We start from the raw sequence: 25,503 nt of genomic DNA, 5'->3' as shown, positions 1-25,503 counted from the left end.
ATTTCCCCTGAGGGTAACCCCTTTAGCACCAAGCAAAGGAAACTTACTAAAAAGATGACCCATTTTCCTGCTTTGTTTCAAAGGCCCAAAGGTGGACATCTATCTGTCCATTGATTTGTCCATTCACCAACTCATCCTTCCCTCCATCCATCTTTCTCTCTTAGAGAAGTAAAAACGTGTCACAGGGACATATATTAACACTTGTGTTTGGCTTAAAAATAAAAGCAAACTTCAAAAATAAAAAAAATAGGTAAAAATGATATGAAGTATTTGACTTGACAAAGAGAACTGGCTTTGCCAATTAATCAATATGGTAAACATTTTCCATAAATTAGATGAGCTAAATTCGCTGCTCCATGGTTTTGATGAAAATACATTAACAGCACTTACAAAAGAAACAAGATGCCAGAAAATAGTTCATTACCACTATTTCAATTTGTTGCAAGAGCTTTCAGATGTCAACTTTAAAAAGCCTGTAGACTATAGTAAGAATTTTAAAAATTCATTCATGGGCCACAGAGCAAAACAATTTAGAGACCACTGTTTGAAGCACTGGGGATCCAGGGAAGAGTGAACAAGACAGTTGACATCCCTGTGTTCTCAGAACTTACATCCCAGATTAGCTGTTTAAAATTTTAGTTCAAATGTTACCTGCTCAGAGAGACCTTCCCTGACCCAAGTGACTCTACCACATTACCTTCCTGGCAATTAAAACTCATTGAGGGGTTTCCCTGGTGGCGCAGTGGTTAAGAATCCACCTGCCAATGCAGAGGACACGGGTTCGAGCCCTGGGCTGGGAAGATCCCACATGCCCGGGGAGCAACTAAGCCCGTGAGCCACAACTACTGAGCCTGCGCTCTAGAGCCCACAAGCCACAACTACTGAGCCCGTGTGCCTAGAGCCCGTGCTCCACAAGAGAAGCCAGGACAATGAGAAACCCGAGCACTGCAATGAAGACCCAACACAGCCAAAAATTCAAAAAAAAAAAAACCCTCAAGATTGTTATTTACTTTCTTTTTTAAAAAAAAATTATTTATTTATGGCTGAGTTGGGTCTTTGTTGCTGCACACGGGCTTTCTCTAGTTGCAGTGCGCAGGGGCCACTCTTCGTTGCAATGCCCAGGCTTCTCACTGCAGTGACTTCTCTTGTTGCAGAGCACAGGCTCTAGGTGCGCGGGCTCAGTAGTTGTGGCTCTTGGGCTCTAGAGTGCAGGCTCAGTAGTTGTGGCGTACGAGCTCAGTTGCTCCGTGGCATGTGGGATCTTCCCAGCCCAGGGCTCGAACCTGTGTGCCCTCCATTGGTAGGAGAATTCTTTTTTTTTTTTCTTTTTTTTGCGTTACGCGGGCCTCTCACTGTTGTGGCCTCTCCCGTTGAGGAACACAGGCTCCAGACGTGCAGGCTCAGCGGCCATGGCTCACGGGCCAAGTCGCTCCACTGCATGTGGGATCTTCCCAGACCGGGGCACGAACCCGTGTCCCATGCATCGGCAGGCGGACTCTCAACCACTGCGCCGCCAGGGAAGCCCGGTAGGCGGATTCTTAACTGTTATTTACTTTCTTGTCTGGTATATCTATTCCCTCTAAAATGTAACTTCCATGAAAGTGAGGACCTTGTCGGACTTGCTTCCAGCTGTGTTCCAGCGCCTGGCAGTGTGCTGGCATATTAATGGACATAATAAATTCTGTTGAATAAATTAATGGCTTTTGTTAGTTCTGTACCCATTTCACGGAGGGGTTAAATGAAGCCCTTGAGAGACAAAGGCTTTAGGTAAGTGCCTCTGTCCAAGTCAGTCGAGCACAGAGCAGCTCTGGTCCGATTCCCCTCAAATCCTTTGCCCTCGTCCCAACATCAGAATCTAAAGGCTGCAGCCCCCGCCCCCAATCCTGGCAGAAAATTCCCGCGGGTTCTCCCCGCAGTGTCTCCTGGATTTCACCAGGGGGCAGGAGAGGCGACACCCACGAGACGGCTGGGCGGGGCCGGGAAGGGCAGAGGGAGAGGGGTTCCGCTTCCGGCGGGGCTTGCCGCTTCCGCTTCCGGCGGCTTGGTGGGTAAGCCGCTGACGAGAGGATGGATGGTTTGGTTGCTCATTGCTCCGCGCGGCTGCTGCAGCAGGTGGGACCGCGTGGGTCCGGTGGGAAGGTTTGGAAGGGAGGCGCCGGGGCCCGGCTCCTGCCCGGGCAGCGATAAGGCGACGGCAGCGAGGTGGGGACCGGCCTGCGCTGCCTCGGAAGCTAATGCCCTCCCAGAAACGCTCTCCCAGAGGTGGGAGAGGAAGAACCCGTGGTTTCCAGGCCCGGGTGACGGTGACGTTCAGCGAGGTGGAGGGTCCCCCTCTCTCTGACTTCCCCAAGCCAGCGTGTCCGGGGGGTGGGGTGCTGGAGCCTGGCGTGTTGAGTACAGCCTCGAGCAGTGCTCGTCTTTTCCCGAGCACGCGCGCGCTCTCGGTGGAAGCGCGGGACCAGGCAGAGGGGCCCTGGGTCCTGTTTGCAGCTCAGCCACCGTTCTCGCCGTGCTGCTGAGCAAGAGGAATCCTGAAAAGCCCGTGCAGTCGTTCATTATCAAGCAGGAGTTTGCTCTCTTGCCCTCAGTATTCGTGGGGGGAAGAACTGTCATACTTTGTCAAAAAGTGACAGTTCCCTTACCCTCTAGGCCCAGGTAGGGAGAGGTGGGAGGGGTGATGGGAATGTAGGTTACGCAGTGTCATCTCATCACGGGAACTGCTTTATGCTAAATCCCTCACAACAGTACAAGTTGGTCAGGTAGATTGGCACGTTCTTTACCGCTCTCCTCGCATGGTCTTTGTCCGTGTGGGGCTGTAAGTACCCTCTCGCTGGGTTGTGATAAGAATAATAGAGATAATTTCTGAAAAGTGTTAGCTCAGTGCCTGTAACATAACGTATGCTCATTTATGGCAATGTTTTCGGCTGTAGTTATGTCCAGGTAGACAATCTGACAGTTAAAGTGAGGGCGTGTCTCCCTTAGTAATGCAGTTAGGTTGGAAGCTTGATTTTCTTTTGACTGGACATGTCTTTAGTTGGAGGAGAACATCTAGGCTAGGACCTACGACCCTGGAAACAGAGGAAAAAATGGGAAAATCCTTGTGTCTCAGAAAAGGCGGAAGGGGTGGCACTTGAGCCAAAAAAGAAACAAGCGATCTGAAGCTTATCCCCTTGCATGCTTAACACTCCTGTTTCTCCCCGCCAACACACGTGCTTCGTTTTTTCTTATCAAGGATAATATCCTAATGTCATCAAAAACCTCAAGGAAGAAAACTCACAGCTTATCCTAAGGAAACTCCTTCATTCCCATCACCTCTGCCACACCCAGGTGGAGAGGAGGGGAAAGGAGGAAGTAAGCCTGTGGTTCAATTTATCACGTCGTGGGAATCATCAGTTATGACGGACCGAACAAAGTGGCTTTTCTTTCCTAGGAGAAAGAGATTACGTTTCTGACTGCTGAAATTGATCGGTTGAAAAACTGCAGCTGTTCAGAAGCTTCTTCAAATTTGGAACAGTTGCGGGAAGAAAATTTAAAATTAAAGTATCGGCTGAATATCCTTCAAAAGGTGAGTACTCTAGGTTCTAGTTTCATTCTACAATTTAAATTATTGTGTCTTTTTTTAAAATCCTTGTTATCGAAGATTCTGAAAGCATGCCCTGAGGAATTTGGAAAAAGGAGTGAAGAAACCATGTCCTTTCTCCCTGCATGAGACAAGTTAGGACTCAGTTTTTGGTGCAGATAATGGAGCAATTGCTCTTGTCCTTCTAGGGCCCTTTGAAATGTTTCATCATACTAAGTGTTTGGCCAGCTTAATTTTACATAATTGCTTCTATCAAATGGAAATATTTTTAAATACACCCACAGCCCTTCTCTGCTTTAAGTTGGTTATTGTACAGTTTTACTTTCGTATTTTACAACGTCATATATATATTTTTTTCCACTTAAAATTTCAGAACATTTTTTTCCAGGAAGCTTGTGTTGTACTGGTTATTTAATGACTTCATGATCTAACGGTGTTTATAAGTTTTGTCAACATAGTGAGCTTGCTTCAGTTGGGGTTTTAATTTCTTGGCCTGCCTTTCAGGTCTGCTGATGACACATCCTAGAGGATGACCTCACTCCCATAATTGTTCTCCTGTGTGTGTACTACTTTCAGCCAGGCTGCACTGGCATTATACCTTTTTTCCAAAGCTTACCCCATTTATTCATCTTAGACTCTGCCTGCCCCACTCCCGTGAAGTCTTTTTTATTACCTACTGTGATCTCTTCCGCTTAAAATAGCTTTGAGTCTTCTAAAATCACAAAATTCCTTTTCCATGGAATTGCCCCCAAAATATCTCACCTTTCTGATTACCTCATTCATTCTGCACTTACTTCTACTCATTTCCCTATTATATTTATTTCAATTCAGAGGTATTGTTAAATGCCTAATATGTGCTAGAGTCTAGGAGGGAAGAGATACAAAAGGAAGTACAATGTATTCTAATACACATTTTCATAATGGGAACTAGCTCTAATTGTAAATAGGAGAATTCCGTCAGTGTAATGTGGAAGGCATATTGGTTCTTTCGTAGATACTTTGCCCTACTGAGTAACAGCACTGAATACAAAGTACCCAACAGAGAACAGCAAGCCACAGAAGAATAAATAGTGCGGGATGCCCATTCTCCCTACCCTCTTCCTCTGGCTCACTTTGGCCACATGCTCTGAGTTAGAAACACGTGTTGGATGGTTGTCTCAGAGACATTTTTGCCCTTGTTTTCATTAACTCAACAGCCTCAACTCTTCCGTATACCCCCTCCTACTGAGCTGTCTTCCCCCCGCCCAAGATTAAGTCTTATATTTACTTAGTACTTATTAGAATTATGGGTACGTTTTTCACCAGTGACAATGTTAAGATTGCTATGTGATGGTACTCTTATTACAAAATCAGAGATTTTGAGTAATCTGCTTCTGATGCTAATTTTCTCATAAGCTCTGTGGTTTTAGGAGGTTTTGTTGTTTTTTTTTTTGCATAATGTGAGGTGTTTCAGAATGCTTATAGTGAGTTATAGCAAAGGTGTTTGTACCGTATGTAATATTTCTTAACCTCATGGAACTTACCATTTTGGGGGAGAAAAGACTTGCACATACGAAACAGGTTGGGGAAAAGTATTTAATTATAGTCAAATACTTAATTGCATGGTGCAGAAATCAAGTACAATGGATTCATATACATGTGTTTACATATATACACACAAAAACATACACACATCCATACATATATACTGATATTCCCAGCCTTTAAAAATAGATTGAGATTTATCTACAATTGGTTTTGGGTCTTAGGATCATATCTAAAAACTTTAGTATTGTGTCGGCCAAAAAGTTTGTTCGGGTTTTTCCATTAAGATGTTAGAAACCCGAATGAACTTTTTAGCCAACCCAGTATTTGTTATTGGAAACCTTTAGATTGTGATAAGCATATCTTCCCCTTTTTTGAGTGTGGCATCACAGGGGAGTCAATTATTGACTAACTAAAATTTTAAATCAGTATTTTAGTGAGTTTAAAGAATATAATTTCTTCCATATGGTAGAGAGGGTGATGAGGAAGCATAGAACCTGAAATGCTCCATTCCAGCAGTACTGACCATGAATCCTGACTTTGCCACTTGCCTTTGTTATCTTTGGCCAGTTACTTAATCTCTAGCCCACAAGGAAATGATGATAGTAGTCACAAACCGAATTTTTGTTATGTAGATGAAGTAAAATAATGCACATAAATAAATAAAGCACTTGACTCAGTTCTTGAGACTCAAGTTACTCAGTAGTACTCAGTTCAGTACTACTCGAATAATAGTTTTCATTGTTGTTGTCATTCATATTGCACATCATTGGCATTTTGACTGATGTAAAGTTGTGATTACTTTGTAGCAGCATTTTCATTTGTATTCCATTATGAGCGTATGTGTTCAGTCACCAGTCATCTTGACCTGCTACATGGCAGGTACAATGCTAGGTGCCAGGGATAGAGCCATAAATAGGACACTTTCTTTGCAATCAGAAGTCTGGTGATACAGACAGATAATTTGGAGAAGGTATGAAAAGTGCAATAATAGAGGTAATTAATTAATTCTACACCATCTTATGTGAATATATTCCACTTCAGAGAAAGTGAGAAATAGGAGGTAGTAGTAGTCCAACATGGGAATAGCAGTAAGACAAAACAACCTGTTATTCTGATATATTAATATTACCCAGCAGTATTTTTTATCTGTTTCATTTCATGCCTTGAAGGGGTCAACATTTTAATGGAGAGAATATATTTTTTTATTTCTTTTGTTCATAGAGCTTTCAGTTCCAGCATTTGATAAGAAGTTATTTAGGATTTATTTTGTATTATTTTCTCTGTGCTTTAAGGAAGCTGAGAAAATCCAATCAGCCCCTTACTCTCTATTGCTAATTTCTGTTCTGATAAAATAACTGTAGAGGGCTTCCCTGGTGGCGCAGTGGTTGAGAGTCCGCCTGCCGATGCAGGGGGCGCGGGTTCGTGCCCCGGTCCGAGAAGATCCCACGTGCCGCGTAGCGGCTGGGCCCGTGAGCCATGGCTGCTGAGCCTGCGTGTCCGGAGCCTGTGCTCCGCGACGGGAGAGGCCACAACAGTGAGAGGCCCGCGTACCGCAAAATAAATAAATAAATAAATAACTGTAGAAAGAAAGTACTCAGGACGTTTTTACATGTATGTCTTAGATGCTATGGGATAGACTTGTCCTATTAATGTTTCTCAGCATATCCTAGGTATGAGAACATTACACTATCAGTGTATATTACCTTTCAGTTCTTCTGAAGACATTTCAAGGTTTCGCAAAATATTTGGGAAAATTTTGTATGATAATTTAGAATTTATTGACATTTTCATTCTTTTCTTACAGAGTCTTCAAGCAGAAAGGAGCAAACCAACTAAAAATATGCTTAACATCAATAGTTGCCTACAAGAGGTCTTTGGTTGTGCCATTAAGGCTGCCTATCCAGATTTGGAAAATCCTCCACTGATAGTGACACCAAGTCAACAGCCCAAGTTTGGGGACTATCAGTGTAATAGTGCTATGGGTATCTCTCAGGTGATTATATTATTATAAAGCATTCTTGATGACTTGATTTTCTTAAGCATTATAATTATTACCATTTGCATAAATAATATCAAATTGTATCCTCAGTGAAAACATTTTCCACGGTTCTGGAAAATCTTGAAGAAAGGGAATATGTATGTTTTTAATTTTTAAAAACCACTAATTTGAATATTTAAATTATATATATATATATATATATTCTCAGTGTTTAAGGGTAATAGTTGGTATTGTTTTGGCACTTCCCTCCTTTTGTGTCCAGGATGGCTTTGTGTTATTGTTGAGGGATTAAAAGTTAGCTGTCTGGAACCAGCATTCCCATCAAATATTTGGTGGAGATGTGTCTTTGAGGTGGGCTTGTGTATTTCATATTCAGGCAGAGGAGTTCCCTGTTTTTAAGAGCTACATTGTCTAATGTGTTAGTAGTTTATTGCCCCTGGTTTGGGACTTTTTCTTTCTTTTCATTGCTGAATAGAAAGGCTTCATCTAAAGAGACCAGATTTTTTTCTAGATAATTTTTATGTGTCTACGCTGGGGTTAAGTTTATAAGGGTGCTGTTTATTACTCAACTCTGAATATTTGCAAATTAGGAATGTGAATATCCTGGAAACGGGCATTATAACTAAAGACTTTAGAAGTCTTCATTAAAAAGTTCTAGCTAGTTTTGGCAACTCATTTTCAAATGGAGGTCCTGTGGTTTTGGCACTTTTTTATTCCTTCTGGCACTTTGATGTCTGATGCTTTAATCAATCCCTTTACAAGGTTATTGGTCTCTGCTTTTCTGCCTTTTGATGGGTCTTATGTCAAATGCATCTGATGCTTTGTCAGTTGTGCATTTCCTACTACCTTGCTGAAACCTGTTCTGTAATGAATCATTTATGTTTTATAGATGCTCAAAACCAAGGAGCAGAAAGTTAATCCAAGGGAAATTGCTGGAAACATTATCAAACACCTCCCAGACAATGAATATATTGAAAAAGTTGAAATTGCTGGTCCTGGTATGTCATAATGTTATCTTTCTTAAGTAGTTGTATTGATTGCTGAGTCCTTTAGAACGAAGAAAACTTTTTTTAGCCGTGCCACGCAGCTTGTAGGATTTTTACCAATAGTTTCCCGACTGAGGGATTGAACCCGGGCCCACAGAATTGAAAGTGCAGAGTCTCAACCACTGGCCCGCCAGGGAATTCCCAAGAAAACCATTTTAAATATAAACATAGGGTTATAACTTGTATACTGAACAAGATGATGAAAGCACCTTAGATTGAGAGTTAGGAAACTGTAGTTTTAAACTAGACTTAGCCACACTGGTCTTGGATGAGTTAACTTTTTCTCCCTCTGGCTTAGTTCTTCATCAGCAAAAAGGAGATAGACCATGGCAGGTATTCTGTACGAAAGAATCACCTCTTTTCTGTTAAGAGGTAAATAAATCATTTGCTGAGAGTGAAGGGGCCCTGAAGTAAGAAGCTTTCAGGAGAGTGGTGAAAGTTTGAAATAGATGCTGAAACAGGGAACTTACAGGAGTGCTCAAGCCAAGGCCCCAAGTGGTGTTGGAAGCCTGAAAAGTTTTGCCAGAACCAGACTAAGGCTCTGGAACCAGCATAAGTGAAATTGAGAAAGGCTTTGGGGGTGAGCAATCCTCAAGTTTGGAGGCTGTCTGATTTTTTTTCTCTTCTCTATTGTTCTTTAGGTTTTATTAATGTCCACTTAAGAAAGGGCTTTGTATCACAACAGTTGACTAACCTCTTGGTGAATGGTGTTAAACTACCTGCCATTGGAGAAAACAAAAAGGTATATGTACAATTTTTGATTGATATAATAATACATTAGAATTGTGTTAGTTATAACTAGGAATGGCTTTTACTTCTACTGAGATTTAATCATTAATATTTTGAGATTATGAACACAGCTGTGAAGTAACTTTTCCCCTGGGTCTTGATTGCTATGTGATTTTTCCTTTCATTCCATAAAGCATTTGAGGTAGCCAACCGATATTTATGAGTTATCTCTGAAATAGAGAATAGATTAGAGAATAGAATTTGTTTAAACAAATTTGATTATTTTTCAGTTAATAATGGACAGGTTTCATCAGACAACCTAACACAATTGAATTACAATGCAAGCTACTGTTTAAGTCTTAAGTTTATTATTAAATGTTATTAATGAATGTGTTAGCAGAATAAAATGTTTATACCCCTTTAAAAAAAATCTTTATTATTTATCCTAGGTTGTAGTTGACTTTTCCTCTCCCAACATAGCTAAAGAGATGCATGTAGGCCATCTCAGGTCGACGATCATAGGAGAGAGCATGTGCCGCCTCTTTGAGTTTGCAGGATATAACGTGCTGCGGTATGTACTCTTGGCTTTCTTTGGAGATTTCTATAGACAAGGGAAAATGTCACTTGAGAAAGAATCTTTGACTAAATCAGTGATTCATCAGTGTGGTTCTGCTTCATAATCACCCATTAGGCTTTTAAATTATGTCCTTGGCCCCTCCTCTGGACTAACAGCTTTTAAGACTTGGGGTAGGGGGCGGAACCAAGGAAAAAGCTCCCCCATTTGTTCCACAAATATTTCTTGATTGCCTCGTGTATACTAGGGGTATATAGTCTAGTGGGAGAGGTAAGCAAGAAACAGATGGTGCTGGGCCTTGTAGGCCATGGTAGGAAATTGGGATTTTATTAAGTGCAGTGAGAAGTTATTGGAAAGTCTTAAGTTAGTAGGGCATGTAATCTAATTAGAGATTACTCTGGTTCCTGTGAAGAAGCTAGGCAACTAAGGGAGAACTATAGTAATGAATTAGAAGTCTGTTTTAATAATCCAGTTAAGAGATGATCTGGTGGTTTGAGATTAGATGAAAGCCGTGAGGAATGAGAAGTGGTTGGATTGACATATTTTGAAAAATTTTGTCCATTGACATTTGGGAACCACTAATTACACTAAGATAATTAGTTGAAAAGTTAAATTTTCATAAAATTGTGGTAATGACCAACATTGGCCCAGCTGCCATTGTCCCAGTTAACTACACAATAAACAGATCACAGTCCACTGATAGGAAATTCATTCAGCAAATCCTAGAGGCCTGCTGTTTGCAGCCTCCATTCCTGGGTATGCGATGCTAAACATAACAGACCTGGTCTTTGCCTCTCAGACCAGTTGAGGAAACACCTCCATAAAAATATATTACTAAATGTGATGTACTGGCACTTAATGTTAGTGGTTCCTAATGGAATATAATTCCTCTAATTTAACCATGTTTATCATTTTAAAGTGATTTTATGTTCTGTTTTTGGTATTAGATTAAACCATGTAGGAGATTGGGGAACCCAGTTTGGCATGCTCATTGCTCACCTGCAAGACAGATTTCCGGATTACCTAACAGTTTCACCTCCCATTGGGGATCTTCAGGCTTTTTATAAGGTTTGATTTCATTTATTGTTCTATTATTTGTGTGTTTATCATTTATCACAATTATTTGTTTTCCTTAGGGAGTTTAAAATGGTATTTGAAGCTACTATAACAGTTGCTAAACTCTGTTCCTTAACACATCATGCTTGCTTTTTTTATTGGTGTATGTTAAAAATTTAATTCTACTACATTACCCATTCTTAAGTGAATTTAGGAGTTTGTTAGTCAAAATACATTTTAATATTTAAAAATTTCTGATGCTGTAGTTTTCATCTTCATTTTATATATTTTGAAAGCGTTGTTAAGTATATATAAACAGTTTTTTAAAGACAATTTACTATAAACCATAATTTTAAATCAGTTAGTGTGACTCCTTTACTTATCCGTATACAAACATTCAAACATGTATTATATCATTTGTGGTTATAATATCATTTTTATATTCTGCCTGTTAAACATTTTATCAAACTCTTTCATGTTACTTTATAACAGCACATTATTTTGGATTTGTGGACCAAAGTTTATTTCACTCCCTATTGTTGGATTTTCTTCCCCCATTTGGGGGGAGCTCAAACTTCATACTGTAGGTCTTTTTCCTTTTTAAAATTGTTTCCTTATGATAGACAGTATCCCAAGAATAGGATTACTGCATTAAAAAGTAAACATTTGTGGGTCTTTTGGTTGGTTGTTATTGGGTTTTTTGAAGTTATTTTTGTATTTTGGTATGTATTTTCTAATGAAAAAATTGAAAATAAATTGTTTACTGGTGGGTGAAATAACTTACAGTCTCTTGGGATTCTGTGCACTGAATATAATGAGGCAAATCTATTAATGCAATAAAATTTTTTAATACATTGCTAAATTTTAAAACCAAGGTAAAAGAAAAGCCATATATTTCCAGTTTTTTTTAAACACATAGATCTGTAATTATAAAGAAATGTCTAGAATTTCCATCAAAATGTTATTGCTGGTGAGTTTGGGATGGGATTAACAATATATATATATTTTTTTTTAGTAAGCATGTGTTGCTTTCAAAATAGATATAAAAACAATGAAAGCAATTTTATTTTTAATTACAAAAAAAATTGCTCATCCAGAATGGAAAATAGAGCCCAGAAAATTCCTCCTCATCTGTTAGCTATTCATTATTACTCTCCTGGAACATAGCATTGGTGTGAATTGGAAAAGTAGAGGTAGCACTGTGGTGAGAATTTTATATTTTTATTTATTTATTTTGCGGTACGCAGGCCTCTCAGTGCTGTGGCCTCTCCCATTGCGGAGCACAGGCTCCGGACGCGCAGGCTCAGCAGCCATGGCTCACGGGCCCAGCCGCTCCGCGGCATGTGGGATCTTCCCGGACCGGGGCACGAACCCGTGTCCCCTGCATCGGCAGGCGGACTCTCAACCACTGCACCACCAGGGAAGCCCAAGAATTTTATATTTTTAAGAAAAATTATTTCAGAGGCAATAATAGGGTTTTATTGGCGCATTCATTTGTAACAATACTCTTTGTTGAGATAGAGCACTTGTTCTGGTGTTCTAAATTTTTACTTCCTCACTCTGGTCTATTTGTGGGGTTTGTCTAGGTCTTTTTGAGAAATGTACAAATTTTTTATCTAGAAATATGGGGGTCACTCTTTACAAACCTTACCTTTTTTTTTTTTTTTAAACACAGGAATCCAAGAAGAGATTTGATACCGAGGAGGAATTTAAGAAGAGAGCATACCAGTGTGTTGTTTTGCTCCAGAGTAAAAATCCAGACATCATAAAAGCTTGGAAGCTTATCTGTGATGTCTCCCGCCAAGGTGAGTTTCTGGGCTTTGTTCATTCATCTAACAGATACTATTGCATACAGTTTCTTGAGTATTCAAAATTGACCTTGAATGACATGTTAAATTTTCAAGGACTAGCAAATTATTTTTCTTAAGTATTTTCTGAAGTTGAAACTGCAAAGAAAGTTTATAAAGACAGGCAGGTGCAAAATTTAACTTCCTCAGAAGTCAGGAAAAATTAGTTAGGAAAGAAAGTAGAAGAGAAAAAGATGCTATTCACAGTAGCATCCAAAGCTATAAAAATAGTTAGGAATAAGTCTATCCAGGAATGTGTAGGGCTAAAATGAAGGGAAATACACAAAAGGATGGAATAGAATGTTTGGACAGAGTGTCATGCAGAATCCCCTAGTTCTCCACATTCATTTGTGGTTTTAAGACAATTTTAACATAATCTGAAAGGTCACTTTGAGGAATAAATGAACAAGAATAGCCAGTAGATCTTTGGAAGAGGCTGAGGGCTGTTTTGCCACACTAGGCAGTAAAATGTGTTGTGCTACTGTAGGTTATCTTGTGTCACTAATGCGTGGCTAGAGAAACAGATAATTGATACAAATTAGAAAAAAACTATATAAGAAAATTCAGTAAACAGTTGAACTCCAAATAGGAAAGGCTTTTCTTTTTTTCTTCTCATTTACATTTTCTAAGAGTAAATTTTTTATTTTTTTTATTTTTTATTTATTTTTTTTGCGTTACGTGGGCCTCTCACTGTTGTGGCCTCTCCCGTTGCGGAGCACAGGCTCCGGACGCACAGGCTCAGCAGCCATGGCTCACGGGCCCAGCCGCTCCGCGGCATGTGGGATCTTCCCGGACCGGGGCACGAACCCGTGTCCCCTGCATCGGCAGGCGGACTCTCAAACACTGCGCCACCAGGGAAGCCCCCTAAGAGTAAATTTTTTTTAAATTACAGTAGGTATTTGTTCCTTGCAGGAACAAAATAAATGTAGACAGGAAAAAAGGAAATACATTATCTGTATTCCTTCCCCACTATTAATAATTTTGATATGTATCTTGCTATATTCTTTCCAAATTTTCAAAGTGGCAGTATGTATGTAATGCTCTGTTTCATACATTTTCATGTAATTAATTTCCTTCCAAATGCTTCAATTAAATAATTTCTTTTAAGGTAAGATGCATGTTTCCTATTTGTTTAAATTATACATTTTCTTTATTTGGTAACTTTTTCCCTAGAGTTTAATAAAATCTATGAGGCGTTGGACATCTCTTTAATAGAGAGGGGAGAATCCTTCTATCAAGATATGATGAATGATATTGTGAAGGAGTTTGAAGATAGAGGTGAGTTGTTTTTTTTTTTTAACTTTATTATACAAATTTTCAAACATAGGCAAAAGCGGAGGGAATATTCTAGTAATCCCCAACTCCATGCACTTGTTACCCAACTTAATTATGAATGCAGGCCGATCTTACTATGTCAGTACCTTCCTATATACACTGCTTATATCATATAATTTCATGTATAACTGCTTTGGTTTGTCTCTGAAACAACAGGCCCTTCATCCCACCCCAAAACCACAATACCATTATTATTCCATGACAGTTAATAATTCCTTAATATTAAATAGTGAGTCAGGAGTTCAAATTTCCCAAGTTCATTCATAATCTTTTTTAATCATGAGTATTTTTTTTCAGTGTCTGCACATTTGTTTGCTATAAATTCTGTAGGTCATGGGTTTCTCTCCATTAGCCCCATCCTTTTTTCTCATTTATTTGAAGAAACTAGGCTGTTTGTCTTACAGAGATTCCCATATAATGTTATGTAACAATTCCTCTATCTGTATTTTCTAAAGAGGTTTGATTAAATTCTGGTTTGTGTTTTTATTTTCTTCCCTTTTTTGTTTTGTCTTGTTTAATTTGCAAGAATGCCAATTTTTGGTTGGCTCTCTTACTATGATGTTAAGATGAATTAGTGGGTTTAGGTGTTGTCAGCCTGATCTATCCTTTAATTTCCCCATTAGACTTTCCCCTAGAGGTTTTAGCAGCTGTTGATTGTCATGACTTTGTTCCATTATTTCATTAGAGATTGGAAAACGGTGGCATTCTGTCATTCCTTTGTTACCTGGAATTCTCATGTGCAGAACTTTGTCACATAATCATTTTGATTATCCTGAGGTACAATTCATAGAAGACAAACAGTATAAATTCTTGGTCCTTTATTTTTCTTTCTTTATCAATTTTCAGAATAATAAATTAATTTCTTAATATCTTCCAGATGTGACAACTGGATTGTTTTTAGCATTATTGTAAGGTTTAATATCTTTTATGTTTTTCGACCATTTGCCTTAGATCTGGATTCAACCAATCTGATATCTGCAAGGAAACTTGGTTCCTTGAATGACAAATCGTATTTGTTAGTCACGTTCTGGAGCCTAGGGACCATACTTTTAAGATAATGAATTTTAAAAAAAATTTTTAATTGAGATATAGTTGATTTACAATGTTGTGTTAATTTCTGCTGTACAGCAAAGTGATTCAGTTATATATATATATATATGTGTGTGTGTGTATGTATGTGTAAATACATATTTTTCGTATTCTTTTCCATTATGGTTTATCACAGGATGTTGACTATAGTTCCCTGTGCTGTGCAGTAGGACCTTGTTTACCCATTCTATATGTAATAGTTTGTATCTGCTAACCCCACACTCCCACTCCCTCCCTCCCCCCACCTTGGCAACCACAAGTCTGTTCTCTGTGAGTCTGTTTCTGTCCTGTAGATAGGTTCATTTGTGTCATATTTTAGATTCCACATATAAGTGATATCATATGGTATTTGTCTTTCTCTGTCTGACTTACTTCACTTAGTATGATAATCTCTAGGTCCATCCATGTTGCTGCAAATGGCATTATTTCATTCTTTCTTATGGGTGAGTAATATTCCATTGTGTATATGTACCACATCTTCTCCATCCGTTCATCTGTTGATGGACATTTAGGTTGTTTCCATGTCTTGGCTATTACAAATAGTGCTGCTGTGAAGATAGGGGTGCGTGCATCTTTTCGAATTATAGTTTTGTCCAGATATATGCCCAGGAGTGAGATTGCTGGATCATATGGCAACTCTAGTTTTAGGTTATTGGGGAACCTCCATACTGTTTTCCATAGTGGCTGCACCAATTTACATTCCCACCAGCAGTGTAAGAAGGTTCCCTTTTCTCTACCCTCTCTAGCATATTTTATTTGTACACTTACGATAATGAAATTTTAATAATGAGAAAAGCACAGAGAAGTTAGTAACTTCCCAGAGTTACATAGCTAATAAGTAATAAGTCTGAGATTCAAACCTGGGCAGTCTGGCTTCAGAGTTTGTTTTTTGTTTTGTTTTGTTTTTTCCGGTATGCGGGCCTCTCACTGTTGTGGCCTCTCCCGTTGCGGAGCACAGGCTCCGGACGCGCAGGCTCAGCGGCCATGGCTCACGGGCCCAGCTGCTCCGCGGCATGTGGGATCCTCCCAGACTGGGGCACGAACCCGTGTCCCCTGTATCGGCAGGCGGACTCTCAACCACTGCGCCACCAGGGAAGCCCCAGAGTTTGTTTTTAACCAGCATTTTATAGTGCCTTCACCTTACCAAGCATCAGTTTCCTAAAGTGTAAAAAAAAAACAATAATAACAATATTTACTGCAGAGAGTTATTGTGAAGGTTGAATTTAAGGCTTAATATAGTATTTAGCACATAGTAGCATGCACTCAAAGATTGCTGTTTTTACCGTCATGTACTCTCCTGTCCTTTCTTGCATCCAAGAATTTTGTCTTTTTCATTATGAGTGTATGAACATGATTTTATTTTTACTTTTCACTAACCATTCTAAATGCTAAATCCTGCCATGTTTGTTTCCTGAACTCTGTTGCAGTTTTAACTTTAAAACTGTAAATGAATGAATACATTTTAAGAGGTAACGATAAAAATTGCATCCTCCTCCCAAAGGAAGGCTATGACTCCAGCTTGAAAACAAAGCACAGATTTCCGTGTTCTGTGTCTGCTGAGCAGGTGGGCTCCAGTGGGATGCTCTATGAAGAGTTTGGGCTCCAGTGGGATGCTCTATGAAGAGTGTAGTGTTAGTCCAGAAAACTGCCAGGATATCTCACCTGTGCCCTGAACACACCCTGGGTGCCCAGACAACCTTGACAATAGCCATTTTCCAAGGCTCATACTAGGTCACATTGAGGGAAAAAATCCTGTGATTTTTTTTTTGAGCTCTCTAATAAATATCCTATAATGGCTAAGCATTTATAGTCCTTTAAGATTCTTTTAACATTATTAATAAAGTTTTTTTTTTTTTTCTAGGATTTGTGCAAGTGGATGATGGCAGAAAGATTGTGTTTGTTCCAGGATGTTCCATACCATTAACCATAGTAAAATCAGATGGAGGTTATACCTATGATACATCTGACCTGGCTGCTATTAAACAAAGACTGTTTGAGGAAAAAGCAGATATGATCATCTATGTGGTAGACAGTGGACAAGTAAGTGAGTTTGAAGATTTGTATATGTTTAGATTGTCCAGTTGGTGAGGCATTTGGCTCTATAAGACCCTATAAATTTCCCTACAAAAATTCAGAAAAGTAATGTAATATAAGGAAAAGAACAGGGTTTGGATTTGGCCAAACTTGTACACTTCTCAGCTTTCCCGCTTGTCTCTGTAAACTGAAAGGGTGTTCCTTTTCTCATGTATAAGGAATAAAGAAGAGCTTTTACAACTTTACTTGCCTTACAAGATGTGTGAGTGATTTGAATTTTACAAATTTTTATTCCTAAGCAGAAGAGCTTTCAGTCATTTTTTTAATTAGAAAGTTTAGCAAGTAACTTTCTCTTTCTATTTCTTTGTAGTCTTTACACTTCCAGACAATATTTGGTGGTGCTCAAATGATTGGTTGGTATGACCCTGCAGTAACTCGAGTGTCTCATGCTGGATTTGGTGTGGTACTGGGGGAAGACAAGTAAGTCTGGAAAATCTGAAGGTGGAAATGACACACCTGACCCCCAGATTTCTTTGAAAGAGGCTATATTTCATTTGATACCATAGTCTACGTATGCTGTAGTGGTGTACGCAGCTGAGATGTTTTGTACCTATGTCTTATCACTGCCAGAGAATGTAACCTTTTAGGGAGAATTCAGAGAAATTTTTAACATCTTACATTTAATATTGTCTTAGGATCACTTAACTAATCACCATATCATTTTAGATTTGGTGACATGACCTAAATACTACCATCACGTAAAAGTGGGTGATGTTTCTAAAAACTGCATAAGCTAGCTCAAGATGCTTAACAAGCCGGTGTACAAAAGCCCTAATTTAAGCATGTAAAAGGCAGGCTAGGGGTGTCAGGGTATTTATTTTAGATACAAGATTATATGGAGACCAAATACCTTAGATCAGACATTTAATTGTAACATATGACTCTTCTGTATAGCTGCGCTTTTTTGTTAATTAGAAGACACTGGGTCCTTACCGTGAGCCATGGCCGCTCCGTGGCATGTGGGATCTTCCCGTACCGGGGCACGAACCCACATCCCCTGCATCGGCAGGCGGACTCTCAACCACTGCGCCACGAGGGAAGCCCCTATTGGTTTTTTTGACTAACATTTAGATGATTATTCCTACAGTTAGGAGAAAATTAACACATTTACCTTTTATGTCTGATATTTATCACCAATATTTATATATTGGCATTTAATTTATCATGTAATGGCTAAGGAATTTTTTACTTCTTTTTTTGGTTGTTGTTTTATATTTCTGCATTCGGTATCATGTAATTGTGGTGTCCTACACCATAAAAAAGAAAAATAATATCAGTGATAGTTAGCCAGTAGCAGCCTACCGTATTTTAAATAGTGACATTAAAATGCTCAGATTCTGCCATCTATTTTTTAGTGATTTTTTCTGTTTTAAGGCTTTTTACAATAAATAACTTATCATTTTATTTGATCATCTTCCTGTTTATTGAGCACCTCATTGGCTGGGTGCTCCACAGTGTGTACATGAAGATAACATAAAACATGGCCTCCTTCCTGAAGAAGAAGCCTGTCATCTAAAGCAGAGCAGTTCCCTGTGGAGCCTGTTAAAATATACATGCCAGGCCCTACCAGGAGAGTTACTGACTTATTAGGTCTACAGTGGGTATTAGGCATCTGTTTTTGAAAGCTCTTTTGGTAGTCAGTTATGCATCCCTCTTATTAGAACCACTGGTCAGAGGAGTAGACCAACACAAAAAGCAAAAATTCAAGGCAGGCGCAGGTAGGGAATAATGGGAAAGACCAGTTATTGCAAAGTGGAGACATTAAGGAAGGCTTTCTTACATTTTGGCTAGGCTTTATGATGGATATCATTTCATCACACAGAAGGTCTGGAAGTTGTTGGAACACTCAAGGAGGGGAGGGGATGGTATAAGGAAAGCTATGGAAGTATTTAATGTATTTTTGGAATAATAAAGGAGTTTTAATTCTATAATGAAGGGCAAGATGATCCTTTTTAAGGCAGCTCTGAACATATAACTTTAACAGGAAGTATCACAATTACTTTGGCAGACTTTGTGTTAGATAGAAAAACATGCTTCCTTTGTACCATTATTGGGATTGAAGGATTTTTTTAACTTAAAAAAAAACAGGAAGAAAAAGACGGACATCATATACTTGGATGTCTTGCAAACTTCTTTTTAATAGGTAAAATCCAATTTTCATGAAATGCTTTTTTTTTTTTTTTTTTGCGGTATGCGGGCCTCTCACTGTTGTGGCCTCTCCCGTTGCGGAGCACAGGCTCCAGACGCGCAGGCTCAGCGGCCATGGCTCACGGGCCCAGCCACTCTGCGGTATGTGGGATCCTCCCGGACCGGGGCACGAACCTGTGTCCTCTGCATCGGCAGGCGGACTCTCAACCACTGCACCACCAGGGAAGCCCCTCATGAAATGCTTTTTAATAGTGCAGTTACTCAGGGCAGTGCTTATCAGTACTTTTGCCCCATCCACAGAGATTCTGATTTCAGTGAGTATGAATGGGGCCCTGGCATCCAGTTCTAAAGTTCTCAGGCTGATTCCGATATGCTTCTAGGGTTGGTTACCACTGGACAGGTGGAATTACTATTCAGAGAAATGCAAGTAAGATTCCAGTTAAGAATTTGCTTATTTCCCAAGCAGTTCTAGAAGCAAAAGTGTAGTTAATTAATAATTTTCTAAGAAGGTAAAACAACTGAGCCAAACTTTGTGTTCAGAAAAATGAACAAATTAACGGATGTCTTCTTTTTTTCCGTTTTAACGAATGTATTAAAGGTGAACATGTAGAGAATGCTATTAGGGGTCTAAAGCATAGAATGCTTGGAGTTGAGGGTTAATAGATGAAAGACACTTGACTGTATCTACTTTCTTTTGGCATCCTCCCTGGTTGTCAGCTGAATAAGGCAGTGTCAAACCTTAATTTTCAAAGATTTCTAAGTTGGAAGGTCTGCTTCAAAATCTGTTTAACTGGGACATTTAAATTTTATTAGGAAGAAGTTTAAAACACGATCAGGTGAAACGGTGCGCCTCATAGACCTTCTGGAAGAAGGACTAAAACGCTCCATGGACAAATTGAAGGAAAAAGAAAGAGACAAGGTAATCCAAAGACTTATTTGTGTATTGTGTAGCATGCATGGTGTTGTGGTTTTTTATTTTTGTCTTTATTGAGAGAACTGGGAAGGATTATAAGAAGTCAGTCCACTTTTGACAGGCTTATAGTACTCAGATTTTATTGCACAGTTTGTTTCTTGAATTGTTGAGTATTTATTGTGAAAATACAGTTCTTGGCTATTACAAAAGGCCATGGCCTTTTTCGCCTTTGTTAATGTGGCATAGAATATCTGCTTCTTATTGGCAGTTCACCTGTCACTGCTTTGAACCAGTGATGGGAGAATATTGAAGATTGAGACGGTCTGAGTGAAGAGCCTACATTAGAGTGTACGTCTGCTGAGCTCCTTTGTCTGGGAGCATTTGTAGAATGATCATAGCAGTAAACACCTACCACTCTCGGCCACTGACGAGCCATCAGAGTAGGAAACATGATGGGCTTTCATAGCACCCTTAGAAAGGACTGAGGTTGGATCTGTGTGGAATTTGGAGGAACTGCATCAAAATGGAAAAAAAGCATCAAAAAAAATTTAAGATGGGAATAACAGAGGTCAAGGATTGAGATTCAAAGAGTCTTAGGTCTTTTACTCTCCTGCAAGTCAAGTGGTATTTTGGAATGAACATAATTACTATAAACAGAAGAGTAAAATGACAGAAAGAGACACAGAATAGGAAGAAATGTAGACATCAAAGAGCCAAACAAAAAAAAGGTTCTTTGAGGACACACTGTCTTGTTTGGTTTGGGTAGATCACTGATAATCCAGAGAGCATGAAGGCAGGCTGTAAGGCTACATTCTTCCCATCTGTTCCCTTTCCACTGTTAGCAAAATGAAATGTAAAATACTTTTTTTCTCTATTTCCAGTAGGTGGTTGTCAGGTATACCCAGTTGGTATCTCCAGAATGGTTTTGCCTTTTAGTTCTGGCCTAGGCACAAGTGGCACAATCAGATGAAAAATGGAAAATTTAGTCACCTAATCAATTTGTTTAGTCTGCATGATAACAAAAACTGCTTTGACTCTTTTATTTATTTGGCCATTTCAGCTAGTATCTTTTGATTTGCATACAGTAAAATGTAAAGCTTGACGAATTTTTACACACACATATGTATAGACATGATAACACCAACCAATCAAGTTATATTTCCATCACCCCAGAAAGTTTCTTGTCACCATAGATCACTTTTGTTTGAGGACTTTAATGAAATCATAACGTGTGTTCTGTTTTCCAGGTGTATCAGTAGTTCATTTCTTTTTATTGCTAGATAATAGTATGTATGTATTTATGACTGCATTGGGTCTTCATTGCTGCTCTCGGGCTTCCTCTAGTTGTGGCGAGCGTGAGCTCTTTGTTGAGGTGTGCAGTGGCTTCTCTTGTTGTGGAGCATGGACTCTAGGCGCACAGGCTTCAGTAGTTGTGGCACACGGGCTCAGTAGTTGTGGCTCACAGGCCCTAGAGCACAGGCTCAGTGGTTGTGGTGCACGAGTTTAGTTGCTCCGCGGCATGTGGGATCTTCCCAGACCAGGGCTTGAACCCGTGTCCCCTGCATTTGTGGGTGGATTCTTAACCACTGTGCCACCAGGGAAGTCCCTAGCTAATAGTATTATGTTTCTTCTGTTGATGGACATTAGGGTTGTTTCTGTTTGTTGACTATTACAAATAAATTAATTTCAGCATTGCTGTTCAAGCCACTCTATGGGTACATGCACTTTTTCTCTTGGATGTATATCTAGGAATGGCATTGATGGGTTGTAGGGTGGGCTTATGCTTAACTTTATTAAAAATTGTGCCAAGGACAGAGTTGTAACCATTGTACACTCTCACCACTAGTATGTGATTGTTCCAGTTGCCCCATATCTTCCACTATAACTTTTTGTGAGTCTTTTATTTTAGCTTTTCTGGTGAATGTGTATTAGCATCTCACTATGGTTAAAATTTGCATTTCTCTGATGAGTAATTTATGTTGACTGTTGCTTATTGGCCATCTGGGTGTCTTTTGTGAAGGGTCTGTTCAAGTCTTTTGTACAGTGTTTGTTTTAGACCATCTATTCATTTATATTTATCCATATATTTACCCTTTCCTGTGAACTTTATTCCTCCCTGCAGTTTTTTTTATTGCCTAGGTTTGGTTTGGAGAGGGAGTTAGGGAGTTTCCTTCTTTCCTTTGTACTTACCTTGCTTGGGAGTTGCTGAGCTTCCTGTGGGTTGGGTTCCTCATCAGTTTAGGAAAATTCTCAGCCATATTTCTTCAAATATTGCATCTTTGCCCCATTCTATTCTGGAATTCTAAGTACATATATTATATTAGAACTTTTGACGGTCTCCCAAAGTGTCTTTCACTTTTTTTTTCACTTTTCTTCTCTCCGTGCTTTATTTTGAATATTTATCTACTTCAGATATTTTGCTGTTCTGTATTCCAAGTGTCTATTGAAATTTTGCTTTTCATACAGTTTTGTCTCATTATTTGAATACCTTAATCATAGTTTTCTTTTTAGCTTTTCATTTTGAAATTTTTCTTTTAGCTTTTCATTTTGAAATAATTTCAGACATAACAAAAATTGTAAAATAGTACAAAGAATTCCCATATTAGCTTCCCCAAACATTAACATCTTACAGCCGTAGTATGATTATCAAAATCAGGAAATTAACATTGCTGCAATACAATTCACTAATCTGCGGACCTTAGTCAAGTTTTGCCATTTGTCTTACAGACGTCCTTTTTCTAGTCCAAGATCACATGTTGCATTTAGTTTTCATGTCTCCTTATTCTTTTTTAATCTGGGCAGTTCCTTGCTCTTTCTTTGACTTTCATGATCTTGACACTTACGAAGGGTCAGGTTTTTTGTGGAATGTCCCTCAGCTGGATTTATCTGGTATTTCCTCATGATTAAATTCCAGTTATGCAGTCTTGGGAAGATAGGAGTTCTTCTCACTTTTTTATTTCAGGAGGCACATGATGTTGATATTTCTCATGATTGTTAATATTAATTTTGATCACTTTGTTAAGGTGATACTATCAGTTTCTCCACTGTAAAGTTACTATTTTTCTTCTTTGTAGCTAATAAGTATTCTTTAAACAATTCCAGACTTTAAAGTTGCTGTTGACTTGTTTTTGTTGTTTCTGTTGTCTTGTTTCTCCCTCCCCCTACCTCACCTCTTGGTTTTTAGTCATTTCATCTGACATTGTGGATGAAAAATTATAACGGTTCTAGATAATATCATTCATCCTAGTTAGGTTTTCTGGCCGACAGATAGCATGCCAGCTGGTTGTCTTAATGGTGTCCTTGTGTTGATGCTCTCTGGTGACTTCAAACGGTTGTTTCATATAACTTATTCAGCTTTTAAGTAGTTGATTTTGCTGGAAGGGTTAGTCTACTTCAAGCTACTGCATCATGTCCAGAACAGAAATCCTTACTTACTTACTTGTGACCTAATAATGCTTCAGAATGTATGACCAAATTTAGCAAAACAATATTAGATCTCCAGTTCTTGACACCCTATTTTAATTCCAGTTAATTACCTGACCCTAATTTTTGTTTTTATTTTACTGTACTTGTTTCCTGTAAGCTACCTCAGAATCTTTGATGGAATGAAGCGGATATAAACTAATAATTGGTGCTTTCCGTTTCTCACTTACTGAGTAACGTATTCAAGCGGACACTTCATAATTTACAAATCAAGTTTCTCAATGGAAACATTCTTCGTTATGCAGAGCTGATGAATTGTATTTTCATTGTTCTCTTCTTTGTAGATTGGTCCATGTTTTCCTACCTCAGTGTTGATATTTATTAAAGTTTACTGATTAAAAAGCACCATTAGATGCTCCTTACGCCCATCTTTTGTCTGTGAGACAGGATTATGAAGTATTTTTTTCTTTTTCCAAAAGGTCTTAACCACAGAGGAATTGAAGGCTGCTCAGACATCTGTTGCTTATGGCTGTATCAAATATGCTGATCTTTCCCATAACCGGTTGAATGACTATATCTTCTCCTTTGACAAAATGCTGGATGACAGAGGAAATACAGCGGCTTACTTGTTGTATGCCTTCACTAGAATCAGGTAATTGTGGGTACAACATTGTTTTATTTTGAATCAAATGATGATCATTTCTAGTTTATATCAGTCACTTCTTACTACATGTTTCAATGGAAAAGAATGTACTTAACAAAGGGGAATGATGGCTGTTACCTGATTTTTCAGGTCAATTGCGCGTCTGGCCAGTATTGATGAAGAAATGCTCCAGAAAGCTGCTCGAGAGACCAAGATCATTTTGGACCATGAGAAGGAATGGAAACTAGGCCGGTGCATTTTGAGGTTCCCTGAGGTTCTGCAGAAGATTTTAGATGACTTATTTCTCCACACTCTCTGTGATTATATCTATGAGCTGGCAACTACTTTCACAGAATTCTATGATAGCTGCTATTGTGTGGAGAAAGATCGACAAACTGGTGAGTGGTTCATCCAATAGTCATTTTGGGGATTGGGCACCAACAAGGCATTTATTTGAGTTGGATGTAGGTGGTTTTCAATTTATTTTATTTATGGAAACCACCTCCTTCCCCCCATTTTTCCCCCAGTTACACATTAATCCATATCATATACACAAGACAAAATTGAGCTAGCTCTAATAAAAGCATAAACGGAATTCTTCCCATTCCCAAACTGACTAGTTTCCCCACCCTCAGGCACATGGGATGGAACCATAAGACTCTAAAGAAAAACAATTAGAAGGCCACTAGGAATAGGATATTTCCAACAAAAGCAGTGTGACTGAGGGTCCCAGAATGAATCTTTGTGGTTCTTGATAACGAAAACTACCCTTGGGGGAAAAAAATGATACCTTTTGTAGGCTTTTTGCTCTACCCTGTTAAAGAGTTAATGAAGTAGACTGAATTAATGTGTTACATGGCAAGTAGGCATTTCTGAGAGTCATGCCTGAGAACTAAAACTTCATTAGGAAAAAAATCTCACCATTATGGTGTTAAAGTTTATAGTTAATTCAGACCATGAGGCCTAGGAAAGAACTCTAAAAAGAAAGATAAAATACAATCTAATCAATGCAGGCCTTGTATCTCTTTTATCATCAGTTGAAAACAGATTTCTTGAACAGAACACTTATATTTCTTAGATTGTTTCCCCTTATAGTTTAAGGTAAAGGTGATTCTAATTAAAGCCCCAAAACATCTATGGGTTGGGCTATTCACTTCTCAGTAAAATCCAGAAGTAACATAGATTCTTTAATAGTGATTTGTAAAAAGAAAATTTACTGTCTTTTTCTATGTTCTCAGGAGAAGTATTGAAGGTGAACATGTGGCGTATGCTGCTATGTGAAGCAGTAGCTGCTGTCATGGCCAAGGGGTTTGATATCCTGGGAATAAAGCCTGTCCAAAGAATGTAATCCTCCTTAGGTTTGAACACTGTGTGTTTTTACCAAAGTGGCCATTAGCATTGTTTGCTTTTTCACAATCATCAATCATGTGGATACAAAAACAAGTAAAAGAAATTTGTCAGCTATCTACAGAACATGTGGTTCTTTATCTCTCACAACTA

General features: G+C 38.8%; 1 protein-coding gene across 1 annotated transcript; it reads left to right on the top strand.

Moving 5' to 3' along the window:
- The first annotated feature begins 1,992 nt into the window (after nt 1–1,992).
- On the top strand, nt 1,993–25,467 carry RARS1 (arginyl-tRNA synthetase 1). The gene is made up of 15 exons (XM_067732893.1): nt 1,993–2,112; nt 3,431–3,565; nt 6,912–7,100; nt 7,996–8,104; nt 8,794–8,894; nt 9,331–9,452; nt 10,403–10,523; nt 12,187–12,316; nt 13,532–13,636; nt 16,644–16,822; nt 17,187–17,296; nt 19,838–19,943; nt 23,840–24,012; nt 24,154–24,401; nt 25,242–25,467. The coding sequence occupies exons 1-15, from the start codon at nt 2,068–2,070 to the stop codon at nt 25,349–25,351; spliced, it is 1,983 nt and encodes a 660-aa protein (XP_067588994.1). The 5' UTR covers nt 1,993–2,067; the 3' UTR covers nt 25,352–25,467.
- Nucleotides 25,468–25,503: the final 36 nt, after the last annotated feature.

The sequence above is a fragment of the Pseudorca crassidens genome, chromosome 3, assembly GCF_039906515.1.
Source record: "Pseudorca crassidens isolate mPseCra1 chromosome 3, mPseCra1.hap1, whole genome shotgun sequence".
Classification (NCBI taxonomy): domain Eukaryota; kingdom Metazoa; phylum Chordata; class Mammalia; order Artiodactyla; family Delphinidae; genus Pseudorca; species Pseudorca crassidens.
The sequence above is the reverse complement of the archived record's forward strand: the minus strand, read 5'-3'. Positions and strand labels throughout refer to the sequence as shown.